This window comes from Lepidochelys olivacea, assembly GCF_965140295.1.
Source record: "Lepidochelys olivacea isolate rLepOli2 genome assembly, chromosome: 4".
NCBI classification, from domain to species: domain Eukaryota; kingdom Metazoa; phylum Chordata; order Testudines; family Cheloniidae; genus Lepidochelys; species Lepidochelys olivacea.
In genome coordinates this window covers 39,745,343-39,767,380 of record NC_140414.1, presented here as the reverse complement: position 1 = coordinate 39,767,380, position 22,038 = coordinate 39,745,343, and the positions used below count along the sequence as shown (strand labels likewise).

Sequence of the window (22,038 nt, the reverse complement as noted above, 5' to 3'; positions counted from 1 at the left end):
CATTTGTATTATGAAATTACATATTACAGCGGTGATTTGGTACTGATTCATATACCACTGGAAGTATTTTTAGTTTCTTCCTCTTGATTTGATTTACCTTTATAGGGACCAAATTTTCAAGCAGCTTCCAGAGTTTAGTTGGATCCATTTGCAAACTTAGATCACATATCTGCACATGTAAATGATGTGGGTGGGTGGATGTGAGAGAGATGTGGTTTCAGGCAGATTTTTCAGAGGCTGGCTGAAAACCTGGTCCTAAGCATCTAATTTTCTGAGAAGAGTCCATTTGCAATAATTCCAGTACTGTAAAACTCTAACAATAGAATTGCCTTTGTGCACTTATTTTAAAGTGAGGTTTAAACATACTTAGAAGACCTGGAACCAAATGTATGGCTGATTATTTTCATAAACAAGGTATGGATACTGTGCACTTCTAGTGCTTTAAAAACATTAAACATTTAATAAAATCTACCTGGTGAACGAGCTCATGGGCAATCACAGCTGCTACTCTCTGTTTGTTGGATGAAGCAGATTCTTTGGGATCATAAAGTAGGTTTGTTTCTCTGTAAGTGATCAGACCCCAGTTTTCCATAGCACCAGTCCCAAAATCTGGAATAGCTATTTTATCTATATTGAAAGAAAGAGAGCTGGGTAAACATTGTATTCTCTAAGATTCTTAAGTGATATTTCCTTTTTAGGTAGGAAGACATCCATCTGCTTATTCACAACGTAAGATAACAGCTTGTTTTGTTGTTCACCATTTGACAGTCTTCTATATTACATACTGCAATGACAGAGTGAACCCCAGGATCTCTGTTCCTATGTGTAAGATGCTCAGTGATACCATGGGGCAGATCCTCAACTGAATGTAAATTGTCATAGCTCCATTGACTTTAATGTAGCTCTGACAGTTTACATTAGTCAAAGATCTGTCCCCAGATAAAATGCTGTTCAAACTTATGGAAATAAACTTGTGATCCAACACTAAAATTTGGCTCCAGAAATTATTAGTATTTTCTAGGGATATGCTGTAGGCAATAAAGCATCCAAAACTGTCTGTAACATAATGAGGAATGTCATTATTTGTCACTCTCTGGAATAACAAATATTTATTGACTTATTAACTGAAGTTAATCCCCCATATGGTGATTTGCTTCTCATTGCAATCTGTGGAATCACTTCTTCATGATCCATAATCAGTACAAGTTAAAATGAGAATTATTCACTCTCAGATGAGAGAACAAGAAGCAGTGGTCTCAAGTTGCAGTGGGGGCGGTCTCGTTTGGATATTACGAAAAACTATTCATTTCTAATTTAATCAATTTATAATAATGAATGGACAATATCATAAAGATAAGAAGGAAAGATGAAATTTTGGTTTTTAACTGGAGAGTTGAGATGTTTGTCTCCTACAACTTGGCGCTTTGAGGAGCACAATATAAAATCTATAAGCTGGTCTACTTTACAAATATTGTTAATTCAGGAGACAGAGTTTGACTTTGAAATGTAGATGGAACCTTATCAGTGTCCTTTAACTTGGCATCAGACATGTTACAGAAATATGCACTAGGTTATAGATCGTTAAGATTCGGTCTAAATGGATCCACAAATTGGAGCCAGCTTGTAAACAGGTAAAGAGACAACTGTGTTGTAGCTAGGTCTCCTGACTTAGGGTATATCTATACTACCTGCTGGATCGGCTGGCAGCGATCGATCCCGCAAGGGTCGATTTATCGCATCTAGTCTAGACACTGCGGTGAGTAGATCGAAGTACGTCAACTTCTGCTACGGTATTCACGTAGCTGAAGTTGCGTAACTTTGATCCCTCCCCCAGTGTAGACCAGGACTTAGTTGTAATTTGTACTGTAAATGGACATTTATAGTGACTCAGTTGATATGTAGCGGTGAGGAGAAGAGGAAGGTCAAAACCTTCAGAGAATTTAGCATGTCATGTTGCTTTACATGGGTAATCCATTAGAGAATGCATAGCATGATTTTTTTTTTTTTTTAAATTCCTCTGGCTACCTTAACTTTTTTTTTTTAATTTCCATCCTTTTCAGTTAAGTTTATAAACCTTAATAAACTGTACCTTTGGATTTTATAGCAGAGGCTGCTTCTATAGCTTTTTCACAACTCTAATTATATCCCCAATTAGTTCTAATTTCACAAATCAGATCCAGATTTCAAACACCCAAATTTAGGGATGCTCAGATCCAACGTTTTGCTTTGGGACCTTAAAATATAGGGGCTACAGGCAAAATTTGGTTCCCTAGCAAGGTTGGTTTTGGTTGAATCTGGGCTCTTCATTCAACCCATCTACAGAAAATAAATTATAGTCATGGGTCCAAACTCTGCCCTGGTGGAAATGGGTGCACCCAGATTGGAGCAAGTCACATGACTTGCATCATTTGTGTCACCGGTGACTCTGGTCGAGAAGTGTCCTTGGGAGCTGAACCAGTTTATCTCAAGTTGCATCTGGCTGTTTCTCTGTTGATGTCACCAACGTTTCTTGTTGTTTAAAATTGGACAGTCTAAAATAGCGGTGTTAGGGCCCGTGTTTGGATTCAAGCTGCCAGAATGAAGGGAGGAGAATGTCCTAATTGGGTCTGAGCCTCCCCTCTTGACATATGAGAGCATCTTGAACTATAAAGTCTTAATCTCAGCAGATTCTGGCATAGCTAACAGCAACATTTCTATATTCTCACTCTCCCATGAAACAACGATGACTCAGAGCAGAAAACAAAACGGTGATAGTAAATTAAGAGAATGAAGAATAAAATGGTAACAATCACCTAATTTTGGAAGAGAATACTTCATATCAAAATACCGTTCAAAGTAGTCAAATACAACTTTAGTAACATTTGCTGCATAATCTGCTGTGTGTAATTGCTTTGGCTGTGCATATATCCGGAGCTGTAAAACAAAGCAGAGAAATACAATTAGAGCAGATCCCAGTTGGACAAAACAAATCAAATTATATTTAGCACTGAGGAATCATTTAGCAAAGACAAGGATAATATGGCTGACTTTTCTTCTCTGGAAGATTAAACCTAACAATAAAACCCTTGTCTAAACCACTTATATGAGGAGGTTTATGAAATGTCAACTTTATATATAGATTAAATCCATGTGTAACCCCCCCCAAAATCTGTGCACTATTCATTCTTGAAACATTACGAGCTTATTTTCTTCATTCCTCCCAGCCACTCTCACTCTATCATTTCCTTTTTTTGTCCAATCTTAGATTACAAGATCTTTGGGTGGGAACTCTGCCTTTACTTGTTTTGTAAGGTACCATTCGCATCTATGGTGTTATACTGTATAAGTAAAAAGTAACACTAAGGAACAAACCTAGCCTATATTTTGCTAAACCATATTTCTGTCTGCTCCTCTGCTTTCAACAAATTCTATCTGGACTTTTGACCACAGCTTAAATTAATTAGGATTTGACCTTTGACCTCATTTCCCTGTAATTAGTGGAAGCCATCACATCACATTTGAATAGATTTAGAAAACTTATTTGTTGGAAGATCAGCTATGCTTTTCAGTTTTTTAAAGGGATAGCTTCCCCAAATTAACACTCTTAAGCTTTGCCGCTGTTACTGATAGACACCCTCTAAGAAAGAATAGGCATGCATGCTCTCCTAAGACTAGTGCATGAGACGGGAAGTACTGCAACTCACTATCAACAAAACAGTGCAACTGACCCTATAAACATTCAAAGAAGATCAGCTGGAAAAAGGGTGGTTTTTTCCCTCTGGTCTTTTGATATCTTTAGAGTTTCCTTGTAACAAGAATGGGTACATAATTGTATTCCACAACTCTCTGCTATAGAAGTGCACTGTACAGGGAAGAGGAGATAGGGAACGCCTTCTCCACACAGATGTACCAGTGCAGGATTGAAACCTAGTATTCCAGGGCATTGGATCAAGGAGCTGGCACATTCTGGGCCCAGGAGGGTATGGTCAAATGGTTATACTTCTGGAGCCAGCAGAGAAGGAGACCAAGACAGACTGACAGATGCAGAGGGAGCTGATAGACATACACTCTCTGCTGTGGTCGCTTTATTGTTCTGGCAGCAAAAGCTTTGCACTTGGGGATGGAGAGAGTGGGAGGGAGGAGAGTACAGAGTCCACTGAAGATTTAAAGGGACAGGACATCACACAGTCGTCGGTCTCTCTATATATGCATGTTTCATTTAGTGGATAGATATTGTTCCTTTTTGAAGTAATAGTAAAGTGTGCTCTGTTTCCTTCACCTTCCTCCCCAGCTCTGGTTACCCCTAGCTCTCCTGTTCTGCACTGACACTTTCTTTGTCATGATTAGAAGAATATCAGGGTTGGAAGGGACCTCAGGAGGTCATCTAGTCCAACCCCCTGCTCAAAGCAGGACCAATCCCCAATTTTTGCCCCAGATCCCTAAATGGCCCCCTCAAGGATTAAACTCACAACCCTGGGTTTAGCAGGCCAATGCTCAAACCACAGAGCTATCCCTCTTCCCCCCCCGCCCCATGGTTCAGGTAAGTGTAGGAAACTGCTTTTAGTAGACTAAACTCTGTCTGACTGTTGACATTAATATTATAAAAATAGAATGGCAGTGTAGTAAGGTAGGCATAGGCATGCGTGATAGCTGCTAAGCCATCTGCAAAGTATCATGCTTAGAGCTTGGCTTGCAAGAGTGATATTTGAATAGAAAATTCCAAAGCTGGTATGATGAGGATAGGCTCTTGGCTTTATGCGTGTTCTGTGATATTTCGTACTTGGATTTGTTTATTATAACCTGCAAACTACAGACCAGTCAATTAACTGAGCAGTATGGTTGGATATTAAGGTGTATGCATGCACATTTTAAATCTAGAATTACATTTTTTAATGAAGAGGAGAAAAGTGATATGTTAAGTGCTGATTTTTCATGCCCCCACCATCTGTGATCAGGAACTGCCGCTGCCACATGGTAATTAATTTTGTATTACTGTTTAGCAATGGAATATCCCTCAGGCTTAAGAGACCAGGGACTTTTTCCTTCAAAAATGTACAATTAGAGCTGGATGGGCATTTTTTGGTGAAACAGTTTTCTTCAGAAAATGCAAATTTGTCAAAATCAAAACTTTTCTGAGAAAAGTATTTGTGCTGACAAAGCTTTCGTCTGGAAGGTTTCTTGGGTCCAGGATGGAATTTATGGTCAAAACTAAAAGAGAGAGAACCCAGAATAAGCAATAGTCCAGTGGTGAGGACACTCACCTTGGAGGTGGAAAAACCTAGCTTCAAATTCCTGCTCTGAATCAGGCAGGGATTTGAACCTGGATCTTCCATATACCAGGGGGGTGCCCTGACCACTGGGCTTATTAGTTATTCTGGTGTCTGCCCCTCTCTCTTTTGCACTGTCACACACATACCATAAATTCCATCCTGGATCCAAGAAACCTTCCAGTTGAAAGTTAGTCAAAAATTATAGGTGTCCACAAAAACATTCACTTTCAATGAGTCTGAATCTTCTGATGGAAAAAATATTCCTTTGAAAAAAATCCTGACCACATTTAGGCTTTGAACTGGACAAAGGAGTTGGCCTGCGGTGAGGAGCCGTGGTTGTCAGCTGACAGGCTTCAGTACAATGAAATTAAGCTTTCTCCAGGAAAAAGTGGTGAGGAATACAACTGAAAGGAAAAAAAACAGCTTCTAAAATTTAATTGGGTTTTCATCAAGACCAGGGGATTTCCATGAGGGTTGGTTTGCAATTACTGTCTGTAACTTCCCCTTCAGTGATCTCTTTACTCAATTTAGTGTGCTTCATTCCCCCCCACCCCCAACTGGAATAGTTATACTGGTGAAAGGCCTAGGGGGGGCAAAATGATATTGGTAAAAAGGTGCATTACATTTGTGTAATTTATTCTGCTTCCAGAACTGAAATAAGCTATTCTGGTATTGGCACTTTTTTTTACCGGTATAATTGCATCCACACTAAGGGGGTGCTGCTGCTTTAACTACATCTAAGCAGCAAAACTTTCTAGTGTAGCCAAAACCTTTAGGCATTCTTATTGACTAACATAAATAAAATGTGTAAGAACTATAGCCCAAACTAGATGGGGATTCTTCATGCAAACTCTGTGCTGGTATTAACATCCCCTCCCCTAATATACACACTTTAAAGTGCTATATAAGAGTGAGGTATGTATTTATTTATAACTTGTAGATATTCACTTTTATTCACAAAAGCTACAATTGTACTATATCTTTTCTGCCTTTAATATTCCCCTTTGAAACAACCAAGGTCAATCCCTAACTCACAGTCTAGAGTGTGGTAGCTGAACGTAGAATGGGACGGCTTTTGTGTATACAAAAGAATGACTTCGTGTGCAGTTGCAGCATTCCATTTCTTTTTCCCTGAATACATTTTGCAAAAGACCCATGCAAATTCTGATCGTGTACATGATTAAGCTCTAGGGTGTATGTGTCTAGGCTAGATAAACATAATCCTGACACTGAAAACAAGTGGAGCAGCCTATCTGAGAACCACAGTAGCCCCTTGGTCGAAAGGTTTGGAGGCCCCTTGCTGATTATCACAGTTTATGACTTAGATTTGCAACTAAACAAACAAACACAAATTTTTAAAAAAAATCAAGGATACTGCTTCACATCGCAAAATGTACTCTGGTCACGTATTTAGACAAACATAGTGCAGTTTTAATTTGTGATCCAACACTGCATGCGCAAAGATGGACAAATACATAACGTTTTAGAGCAAGGAGACCTCAGCACAGCACTGTGCTATTAGATCTTTGCTAAGCAGTGGGGTGAGACCTCTGGGATTTTTGTGAAAACCCTAAAATGTAGGAAGGATTGATTTGCAGATTGGGACACTGAGGCAAAGTACTGACTTACCCACAGAAGGTCACACTGTGAGTCAATGGCAGTGTTGGGAATATAATCCAGAAATCTGGATTCCCAGTCATTACACAATATTTTCTCTTGAACAGTAATAAATTAGCCTGAGCAAATTGTTAAAACATCCTTCCTGCAAAGTGTGTTCTCTGATTCTTAGAAGAGAAGGGAACTAACAACAGCACCCCACTGGAAGAATTTTTCTGTCTCACATTGAAAAACTTAGACAAATAACTAGTTAACGGGGGTTGAACATTCCAGATTAAGTTCAGGCTCAATAAGGAGGTTGAGTGAAAGGCTAACTCATGGCTAGGATTTCACCTTCAGATTCAACAACTCTGGTAAAATCTTGTGAACTCTACCCACAAGTTTTCGAATAGTAAAAATCTCATGAGACTAGCCATTCTTGTAAGATTTTGGCTGAATCCAAATCAAAACTGGAAAACAGACTTCTTACTCTTTTGGATACAATCTGGAACCAAAATTGTAGGAGCCAGTTCAGATTTGTGGATTCAAATCCAAACATACTCAGCTCAGAGGACTGAAGTTCCAGCCCTTCAGGGCAGGGACTGTCTCTTTTTAACATGCATCATTCTTACTCTGGTTGGGGGCATGACTGTAATATAATTAATAACTGTACACTATGCTTTTTTATATAACAAAGCATTGCTATGACTCAAGTTTTTCAACGTTGTTGATTAATAAGCAAGAGAGACATGAGGTCCACATAGATTCACAGCTTTTAAGGCCAGAAGGGACTATTTTGATCATGCAGTTGACTTCCTGCAGAACACAGGCCATAAGAATGGGAAGATTAAGCAATACAATATGAAAAGCTGATTTATGTTTTTTAAAACTTGTATCTGGAATGTGTTCAGAATGAAAATTGGACTTACAGGAATTCCACTGGCAGACTTTCTTTCTACCCAATCAAACTGGTGCACAGCAAAGCACACCAAATAAGTGCTCATTGGGACAGATTTCTGAAAAGTTGTCCTGTTCCAGCCATCAAGCAGTTGAACCGTTTGCTGAAGAAGGAGAAAAATAATTCTTACCTTGTGAAACTGCAAACATGTGCATAAAAGAGTAAAATATTCATATATAAACTAGAGCTATAGGAATGATGAATTGTGTCTCTGGCTTTACACAGCTCATGGAATGGGAACATGCAAAGTGATTTTTTTCTTAAAGGTGGAATGCATATGATGGGGCTTTGTTTTTATGCACTAAGAATGAGTTTTCTTATTTCTAGCTGTTTGCATTAAGAAATCAAACCGTGCATGTCTTTGCTTATATACTCTTGTTTGGATGAGTTTTTCAATATGCTTGAGCCCTGGTTAATGTGTTTTCTAGCTAGCCTTCTTGAAATGGCTTCATAAAACCAAAATGTTGGAGAAATTAAAGAACGGGTCAAACTATGCCCTCCTTTAAACCGGTGCAATGTTCCTGAAGCTCGTGAGGTAGTACAGATGTAACTGAGGGCAGAATTTAGTCCACTGAATCCAGTCCAATTTCTTTCAGTAGTAATTAGTGCTGTAAACCTTGCTGGGTTTGCTTTGCAAGGGGTTGTTCAAACACCTTTTTGTTTTTAGAGCTGGCCAGATTTTTGGTTTGTTAATCCATTGCAAGCCTGTCCTGATTTTAGCAAATGTACTTGGTATTCTTAAATATTTGCTGAATAGTGTGGACAAATTACTTCAACTGTTTGTTATTTGTTACTGGTCATGTGGTATATACATCCCTGGTTGGATGCCTCTCTATAAAAGTAAAATAGCCAATGACAAATAATAGATACTATACCTATAAGTACAGTGGTTCTCAACTGTGGTCCACCACTTGTTCAGGGAAAGCCCCTGGTGTGCCAGGACGGTTTGTTTACCTGCTGCGTCCGCAGGTTCGGCGGATCATGGCTCCCTCTGGCCGCGGTTCACTGCTCCAGGCCAATGGGGGCTGCAGGAAGGGCGGTCAGCACATCCCTCGGCCCGCGCTGCTTCCCGCAGCCCCTATTGGCCTGGAGTGGCGAACTGCGGCCAATGGGAGCTGCGATCAGCCGAACCTGCAGACGCGGCAGATAAACAAACTGGCCCAGTGCGCCAGGGGCTTTCCCTGAACAAGTGGTGGACCACAGTTGAGAACCACTGCTACAGTAGAAATATAATAAACTTCTGAGATTTTTGTGAATAGCAGCCTTTACATGAATAATAGATGTTTTGATAGCATAAGCAAGAGTGAAACAAATTAAAGTAAATTATTTATATAGTCACAAATCTGTTTTTTCCCATTATTCAAGCAGCTCTGTTCTGATATCTCCAGTCCCCAATATCCCTTTGAATTTTTAAGACTGAATACACCCATAATCTCAAAGAAACATTCAAATGAAATCACCGTTTCCCTGTTCTTTCAAAAGTAAATTTCACAGATTCAGTGCAAAATAATTGATCAGTCAAATCCTTTTGTAGAACCTTCCATTCAGTCTTTTATGCTTTGAACACTTTTCCAAAATATGTTAACTGTGCTTCTACTTTCAACTTACTCAAATTGCTCCTAGAAACTAGTCCATAAAAAACATCAGTAAATTTTTAAGCCATGTCTACACTCAGAAAAAAAGGTGTATTTTTAGCATATAAAAACACAAGAGCTACCATACTGGGTAAACCATGGTCCATTTTGCCCAGTTGCCCGTGTCTGCTGGTAGTCCATACCAGAGCTTCAGGGAGAGTGTACAGAACAGGGCAGTTAAGGGTGGATCACTCCATATCTTCCACTCATGGCTTCTGGTAGTCAGAAGTTTAGGGTCACCCTGAAGCATGAGGTTGTGTCCCTGTCCATTCTGGTTAATAGCCATTGATGGACCTATCCTCCATGAATTTATCTAGTTCTTTTCTGAACCCAGTTATACTTTTGGCCATCAAAACATCCTATGGCAATGGAATTCCACAAGTTAGTTGTGTGTGCATGAAAAAATACTTCCTCTTGTTTGTATAAAATCTGCCACCTATTAATTTTATGGGGTGACCCCTGGTTCTTGTATTGTAGGAAAGAGTAAATAACATTCTCTATTCACTTTTCTACATCATTCATGATTTTATATGCAGCTATCATATCCCCACTTCGTTGTCTCCTTTCTCAGATCAACAATCCTAATCTTTTTAGTCTCTCCTCACATAGAAGTAGTCCAAACCCTTGCTCATCTTTGTTTCCCTTCTCTGAACCTTTTCCAGTTCCACTATATCCTTTCTGAGATAGGGCTACCAGAACCGGACACAGTATTCAAAGTGTGGGTTCATCATGGATTATATAGTGGCATTATAATATTTTCTGTCTTAATTTCTATCCCTTTCCTAATAGTTCCTAACATTCTGTTAGCCTTTTTGACTGCTGCTGCATACTGAGTAGAAGTTTTCTGAGAACTATCCACTGTGACTCCAAGATTTTTCTTGAGTGATAATAGCTAATTTAGAACCCATCATTAAATATGTGCATTACTTTGTACTTATCAACACTGAATTTCATCTGCCATTTTGTTGCCCAGTCACCATTTCTGTGAGATCCCTCTGTAGCTCTTTGTCAGCTCTGTGTAAGCTCGAAAGCTTTCTCTCTCTCACCAACAGCAGTTGGTCCAATAAAAGATATTACCCTTTCCACCTTGTGTCTTGAATATCCTGGAACCAACATGGCTACAACACCACTGTGTATAATTTATATATGTCCAGTAGGGGAGGCAAGTCTACAATATCTGTGCATGTGGAAGCTCAGGGATAGGCAGCTAACGAGAAAATGGTGATTCTCTCCTGCATTGGGATTGGCATTGCTGTGTTATGTTCTACTGTTAAAGTCCTGGTGGCCAGTAATACACAACTAGGAATGATAACTAAACAACCAGTCCTATTTTATATAAATCTTATTTAACCTAAAGCTGTATAACTTCTGAAATGACAAATGATCTGTTAACACACCAGGGTGTTTAGATTTGAATTACTCTTATGTTTGTTTTACAGAATCATTATACTTATGTAGTACATTTGTGAAATACATACCTCTACTGGCATGTTTGCAAGTGCTTTGTATGGTTCTTTATGGATGATAGATATGGTGTAAGTTGCCTTTTTGTTTGGCTCATCAAAGCAAGGAAACGACTTCCGTGCATCTGTTGGCTCATGATCAGTAGCTGCTATGCTCCTTTAAAATAAACAAAAAAATTGTTGCATTGTCCTAAGCCTTCATGGTAGCCATTCTTTGTTATTTCAATGTATTTCCATGCATAATCGTTTGTTAAGACTGCAAACTGTAGTAGAACTAGCAAGTTTTATTGTCAGTGGTCTTTTTATGAAGATACAACTTAAATATTTATAACCCTCAAATATTCTAAGGCTCCTAGAAGTCACAACCAGTACTTGTTTTTTAACAAAAAACAAGTAAAACTGCTAATCACAAATGGAGGACGTGCTTAATATTTTTTAAGAGCAGGAAAAGTAAAACACAAGTAGTTCCTCCCATAGTAAGGGGAAATCCTGCTCAATGTGAGTAATCCCATTGACTTCATATTAGTAAACATTAGTAATGTCATCAACTAAAAGGAAACTCAGGCCCTAATCTAGCGATGAGCTCTGAATGAATGGACTGCTCTGCCTATAGGAAGCTTCACTGATTGGGGCTTCCTGGAACTCAATACAGGTTCGGGACCTGAGCTACTCCTGGAAAGACATCTTCAAAAGCTTCTGAGTGATTGCTTAATCACACCCCCGCAAAACGGTGAAGCTGCCTGCACAGCACTTTCTTGTTATAGGCATTTATCACTTGGAGGTTACCCTGTACACCTGCCTGCCAATGCTGCTAAACTTTACCGACTCCGCTGATGAGTTGTGTACTGACATGAAATGTTTGAAATTGGGTAGAACATCTAATGACAAATCAGTGCCACAGTGTGTTTGCGTGTTTTAGCTTGGAAGTGAAGTAGGCTCTCTTACATAGACATGACTAAGGGAATTGTTGCAAATTGGGATCATTTAGAAAACATTGCCAAGGCTTGTCTGAAACATCCTCCTACATGAAATCAAGTTTTCTCCTGTAAGTATGCTGTTCAGGGATGGAGCATGCTCTTTGTTCTGATTGGTGGGGGAATGCATCTCTGATATTTCTTCAATTAATTTGGAATGTGGTGCATTTTCTCACAGCATTTCTACAGCTGCTCAAGCTACATTAGGGTAAGGAATGGATTTTTTGTTTGTTCTTTCCCAAAAAAGTAATCAAAAATACTCATAATAAATGATAGATCTTTACCACCATCACAAGTTCACCTGACAGCCAATTTTTCAGCGTTTCTGTTGCCTTTGGCTTTCCCCTATGATGGTTAAATACTAAAATGGTCATTAAAAACTGTAGTAGCAGCAAGGTTCATGTAGAAGTCTGAGGAGATAATACATCTCGATTTTTACTATTCATATTCATTTGGACAGTCACTTAAATGCCTTGAATTCACGGTCTTGGGGGAGGAAGTGTCATAAACATCACCTTATTTAAACCTCTCAAAATAGCTTAGACTTAATGTAGTTTCTTCTGCTTTGTAAGATGTTTGATGTCCTGTTCTCCTCTTTGTAGGGTTTAGAAGATATTTAACAACCAAGTTAACTTCAATTCCCTGGGCAATGTTTTACAGTTGTTGCTTTAAAAAATTGCTGTATATTTAGACACACTTCTATCCATGTTCCTCAAGACTGATAACACAAGAAACTTTACACTGATTTATAAGGTGATATAAACCATATATCCTCATGCATTTGTGGTGGGCAGACAAACACCAGTGACTCAATGTCTCAATGCCACAATTCATATGGATTGATTCAGAGATCTCTAGACCAGGGCATCCTCCTGTGCAAACAAGTGGTAATTAAAGAAAAAATGAAATATTGTATAACTTGGTTTTGAGATAAAAACCTTCCCTTTTTTATAAGGTGGATTGTATCCCTGCAATTTCTGTTGATCTCCAGGTTTTTAAAACATGAACCAGAAGCGACAAAGTTGTAAATATACCAGAAATATTAAGAGATCTGTCTGACCACATGCAGCTGTTGTTCCCAAAATAAAACATTGCTACATTTAGAGTGATGATAAATTACCATTTTTTGCTAAGCATACACAGATTTTCATTAAAAAGGGAGAAATTTTTGTCTCCCTCAGTTAAGTAATGGATTTTCATCCTTTTTTTTGCAAACATAGATTCATCACTTTCCCAGGGAAATTTTGGCACTTTAGCAAGGGATACACAGTCATGGCAAAATGTGTTTTCTGCCTGCAGCAAATGCCTTGGCTTCCTTTTTAAATAGTTTTCCATTCTCTCCTTGAATTTTCTCTATTTCACATCTGTGCAACCAACAAAACCAGGAATACCAGCTTCCTTATCAGCTGGAGATGTGCCCAAACTAGCACCATTTGAGCCCCTTCCACACCCACACAATGCTTCACTTCAGTGGTTGGAATAAAAGGGAACTCACATTTGAGCCAGATTTTAGTTATGCAAAGCCAAGACACAGCTGCCTTGCCCATCTGTATCCTCAGTAATACCAGAAGAAAAGAAACTGGAGTTATTTCACATCTCTTGATGGCAGCTGAGGACTGAAAAATCTGTCACACTCTAGTCTGACGCTTATTTGGTACTTTTATGGACCTCGTTATCCTCAGATCTGAGCACCTCACAATCTGTTTGTTGTACTTATCCTCACCACAACCCTGTGAGGTTCGGAAGTGCTATTATCCCCATTTTACAGATGATGCGCAGAGAAGCTGAGTGTCATAGTGGAAGTCCATGACAAAGAAGAGCATTAAACCCTGGTTTCCCAAGTCCACAGGCTAGTCCCCAAACCACTGAATCATCCTTCCTCTAGGACCTAACATTGCCCTCTGGTGAATGAATAAAACCAGAGATGGATCCAAGGGACAGTAAAATCTGGACCAGTGCCCAGTGTATAAAGAAAAGGGCCTGCGGCAATGCTTAAGCAATCCTTTGCCCTGGCAGAAGCAGCTCTCCAGACGGCTTTTTCCACTCCACCTCCTCCTCCTCCCTGCCAGTCTTCCTCTTCTCCATCAGCAACCAGGTCCCACAGCTTCTGAGACTGTTCAAGAGGAAAGCTAATTGCCAGCTGGCTGAGTCCCCACCTCTCTCTCTCATAATATAGGCTGGGCTGGTAGCACTGCCTATTATTAATGTTGCCCAATTCTTCCCACGATAAGAGGTGTTTTCACTTGCTTCTAACATTGCCAAACTTTTATCATTTGAGCTAAAATCTTCCACAACAGGTGTCTACCTCAGGCTGAAGTTTTACTGAAAATTTCAGTCAAAATAGTTCAGTTACTTGCTTCTGAGAACAAGGTGAGGGGAAAATAAGTTGTTTGCCCATGTTAAACAATTCTGGTGCTTTTTCCTTCGTGAATCTTTAGTGCCTGCATTCTCTGGAGGAGGGATTTGAAATTTTGGTAGGGGGTGTCTGGACAAATTTTGTGTCTGGACTGCGCCAGGCCCATGAAAATCTTCCCAAATTTGGTCAAGTTTATAAACCTTTGAAATATCACACTTTGCCTATGTTCCATAGTGGTTTGTTAGAGTTTGGCCACTAAATTCACTGAAGATTTCATCTGCATTGGGCATGCTGTAGCCAAGGGCTGAGCAGAACTTTCCCTGCAATTACAGCTCTGGGCTACTGAGGCCCATGTGGAGGTTGGGTACCTGAACTTAGAGCAGGAAGCCTGTCTTTTGTGTGCTCTCAATACCCACTCAAACCCTTGACCCCACCCCCGGGCACAGTTGACATGGAAGAGGAAGCAGCCTGATTTGAATGCAGAGGGGACAAGAGTTGGACCTGAGGAGAAATCTGGAGATTATATTGGGCCAAGGAACCTTTTGTGGTGAGACTGAAACTGTAGGCTTATGGTGAGGGGAGAGGAGAAAGAAACTGGGAGTTGGGTGGGTAGACTGGGACTGGCTGGGCCGGGGTGGAGGGATTGGGACTCGCAAGCAGTGAAGCTAGTAGGAGAAAGTCAGGGTGAGGAAAGGCAGATCTGACTAGAAACCAGAATGTGGGGGAATGACTGGGGCAAGGATAAAGGGGGATATGAGTGGAGGGACACTGAGATTGAACTAGGAGCCCAGGAAGAGAGACTGGGACTGAAAGCTTATGGAGATGGAGAAAATGGAGGGAGAAAAACAGATTAGATGAGGAACCAGAAGGGAGAAATGGGGAATTGTTGGGTCAGGAGACTGGAACTGTTCATGCTATGGGGAAGACTGGGAGCGGAGGTGGAGAGACTGGGATGGGGAGTGCAGAGAGAAACTAGGACTAGCTTGGCAAGGAGACTGGGACTGAATAGGTGAAGAGAATGAGACTGGTACAAGAGGCCATGGAGAGGGGGAGAGACAGCACTGGGACAGGGACAAATTGAAGAGGACAGAACAGAAAAAATCCAGCGAGGGGGGGATAAACAAAAGACTGTGTACCCACGTGAGCACGCTTCTCTCCAGAGCCTGGAATGAAACCCAAGATCCCTAAGCCTCACCATTCCTTTGCCATCAGCAAATATCTGTGAAAGCCACTGGTAAAATGTATCTCATCCCCCTCTAGTGCTGGTCCACATAAAGGAGGACAATCTACTACTGCGATCAGTTATTCGGCCTAAGTGGCAGACATCCGTGTGGTGGATCTAAAGCTTCCAACCCTGCTGATGAACCATGTGAGTGTCAATATGATTCCACATGTTGGAATTTCTGTTCACTTGCTTTTCAATTTGCTTTTTTAAAAACTTAGGAGATTACACAGACAAAGCTACATTAAAGAAATATTATTAAGGTTGCAAAGTCAAGTACTCAAAAGTTAGGAAATGCCAGAATTAAGATTGCCTGTGCAACCTAATTCAGATGTCTTGTTCATATGCATTATGATCATCTTAAATTACATGCTCAGATACTATTTTTTCCGGAGGACCTCTGCACAAACAGATCTGGAATGAACCAGGGTTGTATAATGAAGGAGACTTGTCTGTAGGATCCCTGCCTGATTTATTGCTGATGTTGGAAGGTGTATAATGATTGAGGCAGAGAGATTGTAAGAAGAGGATGGATGGTCTTGTGGTTAAGGCATGCTGTCCTAGAGAATAGAAATGTATCCCTTCCTCTGCCACAAAGTTCCTGGTCATGCTAGGAAAATCAGTTAAACCAAACTTTTCACAGGTGTTCAATAATGGTGCTTCACTTGAAACCCTGGTATCTAATGTGCAGAAGTGCTGAGAACTCCCAGCTGCAACTGAGGTCACAGGGAGCTGTCATTAAATATATATAAAATGCAATGTAATGCTACATACACTGCAAAAAATCAGATACTGGTATCACCTCAAAGTAGTGAGTACTTTTGACCTTAATTTCTCTGTGCCTCAGTACCCCATCTGTAAAATTAGAATAGCAATATCCCTTCATTTACAGGAGTGTTGTGAAGGTAAACTCATTAATGTTTGTGAAGCCTGTGGATACAATAGTGATGAGTGCCATAGAAACACCCAGGAGGAAATTTAATAATTCCATCTCTAGAGCAGGGTTTGAATAGTGTGCAATAAATAAGGCCTAGGGCAACACCCGGAATGATGAGAAGAAGACAAAATAATGAATAACTGCTCATTAATTGAGCACTATCCCCACTGTCTACTGAATGAGGCAGTGGTTCTGTGGAAAAATAGTATGTAATGCTGTAATTAAAGACTATCCTAATGAATACAAACAAGGGCCAGAATTAAGGTTACGCAGGCATCTTTAGTTTAGGCATTTCTGAACATGTTAGTGTTTTACTTTGCAACCTTAATAATGGCCTTTTAACAGTTTTTTGTCTCCAATATCCATACACACACATACACATATCCCCTTCCCACCATTTGCTACACACACTTGCTATGAAGACAGGATGCCTCCAGCTTTCACGTTTGAGCTGCTGTTCCACCTTTCCCTCCTATTTCTGAAACTGAGGCCTGGTGGCTGACAGAAGGGTGGGATGAAAGATGAGCTTGTGGTGAAGACCCTGAACCGGGCTTTAGGAAATCTGGGTTTTGTCCCTGATTCTCAGACAGATTTCTTGTGTTACCTTGGGCAAGTCACTTTTCTCTCTCTCCCCCTCAATAAACTAGAAATAACAATGCCCTACTTTACAGGGGTGTTGTGAGACTAAATGTGTTAATGATTATGAGGCTGTTAGATGCTAGGGCCATAAGAACCTTATCTAGATTGATAACAGAGGAGCTGCATATGGTTAGTAGCGAGGGAATAGAGCTGAAGAGCCAACTGGGAGCTCAGATGCTCCCCATATGGCTCCCTCTTAGATCAAATTGCTGCTGCAACCCATTTATATAGGTATGGGGCAGGGACCCAGTTGACGTTTGCTCTTCTCTCTGCCCTTGCATCCTCCCTTGCCAGTGCCTGCCTTTGCTTTTGCTCATGGTATTGCCAGTCAGCAGCAGAGTGAAGGTGACATAACTCTTGCCTGTTGCACCCCAGGGTTCTGAATAGCAACAATGAAAACTGACTAGAGTTGTTAATTTCACTCTGCTGCTGTTCAGGAAAGCTAGGAGGTATTCCAACAGCCTGTCTGCATTTTCCAGGTTATCTTCTATGTATCAGGGCAGGAAATGTCACTTTTAAAAAATTAAGTCAGAAATGTAAAAGAAAGTGATGGTTTTAGTGCCCCTTTCCTAACACATACTCACCAGGGAAAGTTTGCCACTTAGCACTGGCTAGCAGATTTTTCAAGCCCTACCTTTGAAGTAGTGGAGATCTGAGGCAGGGAAAGGGTTAATTGAACCATGAAAAGTACATACATTTTGGTTCTTTAATTGTGGCTAAACCTTTGCAACCATTGGTCTCATTACAAGGGATGTGCTGGAGCAGAAATATGTCAAATCATAGATATCCTCCAAATTTCAAACCTGCATATGTGTAATTTAAACCAGCCGGGGAAGGAAAAGTGGAGCTCTGATTCTGACATTCCTTTTGCTTACAACATCAAAGCGGTTATGTCAAAAAAGCTACCACAATCCTAGTTAGTTAGCATTTCACTGAAAGGCTCTTACTTTGGGGAATGATAGAAAACAACATACAGAGCTGCATGTTATGTACCAGACTACACATATAAAGCAACAGATAGGACTCAGTCCCTGCATACAACTCCCAGATGTGAGTTTGCAAAGATCAGGGATAGACTATGCGCAGTAGAGTTCCAAAATGTTTTTCAGAATAAAAACTCTAACCCATATTTCCTTGTAAGCAGCCGCCCAGAGACTGCTTTGGCATTCTTAATGCTGTACCTTCCTGGGGGAACAAGGAAAATTAAAAGAAAGCCCAGAAATATAGCAATTTGGTGACAGAGAGAAAGTGAGAAAGGAACAGAACAGGTCTGAGCAAGTAGAAATAGATGTGCAAGTCAACGTTTGAAAAAAATTGGTTTACTTGGTCACTCCATTCTCAGTGTAGGTGGTTCTATAAAATCCAACCAGGGAGCCATTCAGCCAGCCTTGGAACTTCAGGGTTAGTAGATAGGTGTCATTTTCAGTAGTAGCAGAGAGCATGTCTTTTGCCCCCATCACCACATATTCGTGTTGTTCATATTCAAAACACTCTGTCAGTGCAATCTGCTGCCCCGAGGCTTTCCAGAGCATGGGCATCTCTGTGATCTTGATCGCTCGGAGGTGAAGCCACAAGTATTTGGTAGGTTTATCCAACTTGATGGAGATGTTGACTGTCCCTGTGTAGATATCTGCATCCATCTCAGGTTTCATTTCCAGCTCGTAGTGTTCTGGGTTAATGTAAGTGGGTAGCCTGAAATTTATCCATTCTCCACTCGCATCATTTTTGGGAGGGCAGTGGTGTGGCTCTACTGTCCCAGGGGTAGTGGTTGCTGGCTGTTCTGTCCCTCTGGAAGGTTGGCAAGGCTCAGGTCTGCTTAATCCCACGCCAAGTCCCACAGCTAAACCTATTGCAGCCACTACTGCACAGATGATGGCCACATGCTTTTTCTTCATGCAATACCTCTTGGACTTCTTATCCTCAAAATCCATTCCCTGCATCTTTGCTCCCCTGTCTTCTTTCAAAGCTAAATGTTAGCTGTAAAAAGGCTTATTAAGCTCCTCCGCACTGCTTGTTTTTAGTAAGCCCAGCAGATTTGGTTTGTATTTTAATGGTGTATTTATAGCCTTTCAGTCTGTTTCTCCCACCTCTCCTTCCACCATGCACTCAATTAATTAAAGATAGCACTCATCTGAACCAGAGGAAAAGTGGCTGATCCAGAGGAGTGCAGCTGTGGAGGAAGACAGAGGAAACTGACACAGAAGAATACTGTTACTACTCTACTCTCCTTATAAGCAGTTCAGCCCCACCCCCTACTCCTCTTGCTCTGCTCTGAGTTAAATATAAAACAGCACTGTGTTAATCAGCAGTTAGGAGATGATCATATGCCAAAGCTCTGTCAGCAGCTTTCAGAAAGTTCACAGATAATGGTGTAACTGCTAGGAAGCCTCAACTTTTGCTATTACCTCTTATTTTTTCCTCTTGTTATTGTTGTTTGTTTGTTTTACCAACCAAGGATTTCCTTGAACTTCCACCACAGATTTTGTGCAATAAAATTTCCAAGGTTTTTAAAAAAATCTTTGTAGTTTCTTTCAGTTGTTTTCCCTCAGTTACAGAGTCATTGTTTTACCGTGTTACTCCATGTGGTTATAGGCAGAAGAATTGGCAATAAAATTATATATCTTCACTTTTGTTTCAAAATTTATACCTTTAAAATTTTTCTATTTTCACACATACAGGACCAGTTTTCCAAGAGATCTTTTAGAACTGCACATACAAACTGGTAGCCAGGGATGTATTTACTTCCTTAGCCAATGCAATTAGTGTTTTATGTTGTATGAGCCATTTGAGATACTTCTAAAAATGTGGCTTACAATATGATTTAGACACTAGAGAACTTTCATTTCCATAACCAAACATCAGGTAATGTGAATCAAATAGAACCTGCTCTTGCAAGGGCAACTTCTGAGAGTAAGGTCTACTTCTGTGAGTAAGGATTCTAGTTTCAGGCTCAATGTATAATCTATTTTCTTGATATCAAAGTAGATGAGAACTGAACATGGAAATCTCCAATTTGTTTTAAACTCATAATGGAGGAATTTAACGGGTGGAACAGAAGCATTCAGTTTTCAGCTGCTGTGACTCACCTGTTTTTCACTTGGTCCAGAGGCAGAACTTGTGTCTCCTGTGTTTACTTATTTCATCATGACAGTGTCTGTATTCAGAATAAGGTGCAACAATTTGGCTGCATGACTCCTGTTTAAATTGATGAGGAGCTGTATGGCTTAACTCTTGCTGTTGCAATGGATACACTTCAGTGTTTTTTAAAGAGAATTGGATACAGTTTCACCTGGATGGCTGGTCCTCAGACCTAAATGCAGCTGTTACATGCTCTGAAAGATATACGCACAGTGCTGTGCAAGAGGTTCTTCTGGGGTAATCTTTCCCCACCCTGTTTAGAGATGGCTCTGACCACAGCTTTACAAATCACTTTTGTCTACTCACTTTCAAATGTCACAGCCTCCACTCAGACACAATGTTGTGTGACATTCCTAGGCACAAGATCAACAAAACTGGCTGGTATTGAAGTAACTTAATATCTTGTGTCCAAATCAAAGATTTCAAATAGAAGCCAAAGAAAGAGAAGGTTTGTGTGTTGGCGAGCTCCAAGTTAACTCTTACTCAGATGTTTTCAGGCAGCTCTAAAAGAAAGAAACCAATGTAATAATCAAGTGTACAACTGGAATCTGTTTTGCATTATGTCTGGTTTTCTTTCTTTTCTTTTCTTTTTTGTCTGTTGATCAAAATTAGACATGATTTGGGAAAACCAGTGCCTTTGAATGAACTTGGTCAGAGCATAAGCTCTGGTTATAGGGGCCAACATTGCAGATCATCATGGTCTTAACACTTACAATTTACTTTCTCTTTTTGATCTGGTTTAAAGATACAAGGAGAGAGAGAGAGAGAGAGAGCAGATATAAAATAAGATGCCTTGAAACAGAGTGGCTTGTTAAACACTTATAAAGTGAAATATTAAATGTGTCTGGCTTTTTCTTTGCTTCTTTAGCCAAAAAAAGTGTTATGATTTCAGCCCACTCTGAGTGTTTTTTTATTTAAAGGTAAAAAGTGCTATCAGTTGAACCTATTGAAGATGTAGCAGAGTGGATTAGTTATTGTAATTATGAGAAGATTTGCAGATTTCTCTATGGGAAGTGAAAGTATGAGTATTTATACCTTTACAGGGAAGGGCGGGAAAGCATATCTGGGTGAGATGGTTCCAAAAAAAATGATTTGTGCTAAGTCTTGAAAACAACAGCAGCAGCAAATACCATAAAAAAAAACCAAACAAGCAATGACATATTTATTAACATGACACATAGCATAGATTGTTGCTTTCTATAAAGCAAATATGGTAAAGCTGTTACCTATGCTTGAGCATTCCTTTGTCACTGATCATCTCTTTACTGAAAAGTGAGTGTCAGGTGTAGTTATGGCCCAATATGGGTGTACATTTTTTTAATGGGGGGATTTAGGGCTTCTGGGCAGGGCCATCCTTCCCATCCCAAAAATAAGCTTTGTGCCCTGTTGACATCTGAGGGGGAATCTATGGTAGAAATAGCAGGAGATGGCACCAGGAGGCAGCTAGGCTGCTGAGCTAGCCAGGGACAAAAAAACAGAGACCTCTCCACCAGTCTGAGGCAGAGAGGAGTGTTACAGGATGACCTCTGGTGGCTTTGAATGAAGTAGGTCCAACTCCTCTGTGCTGGTGCTCCCGTTTGACCAATGAAGGAGGCTAGGCAATACCTGGGGCTACAAAGAGACTCGGTGACCTGAGCAAGAGACATGGGGAGTCAGAGCTGCCTGGGTCATTCAGGAGAAGGGCAGGAGATGAGAGCTGCCAGAGCCAGGAGATTGATTGTGGTTCCAGGCAGAAGGCTGAAGGTAGGAGAGCAGCAAGAGGTATTTGCTAGTTGGCATCCCCAAGCCAGAGAGCTAGGGCTGAAGGCCAGTGAGCAGTAGAGGGAGATACCTGCTGGCTGTAATCTAGAAAGCCAAAGCCAAGGGCCAGAG

General features: G+C 40.4%; 1 protein-coding gene across 1 annotated transcript in view; it reads right to left on the bottom strand.

The window, feature by feature from the left end:
* The window catches only part of ENPEP (glutamyl aminopeptidase), a 46,979-nt gene extending 27,764 nt beyond the window's left edge, over window positions 1-19,215 (bottom strand). Inside the window, exons 1-5 of the mRNA XM_084625648.1 lie at window positions 18,352-19,215; window positions 10,916-11,057; window positions 7,775-7,906; window positions 2,793-2,913; window positions 473-627 (exon numbers count right to left, since the gene is read on the bottom strand). Coding sequence (XP_084481774.1) covers window positions 473-627; window positions 2,793-2,913; window positions 7,775-7,906; window positions 10,916-11,057; window positions 18,352-18,968 — 1,167 coding nt within the window. The 5' untranslated portion in view covers window positions 18,969-19,215. The remainder of the gene's footprint in view (window positions 1-472; window positions 628-2,792; window positions 2,914-7,774; window positions 7,907-10,915; window positions 11,058-18,351) is intronic.
* Window positions 19,216-22,038: the final 2,823 nt, after the last annotated feature.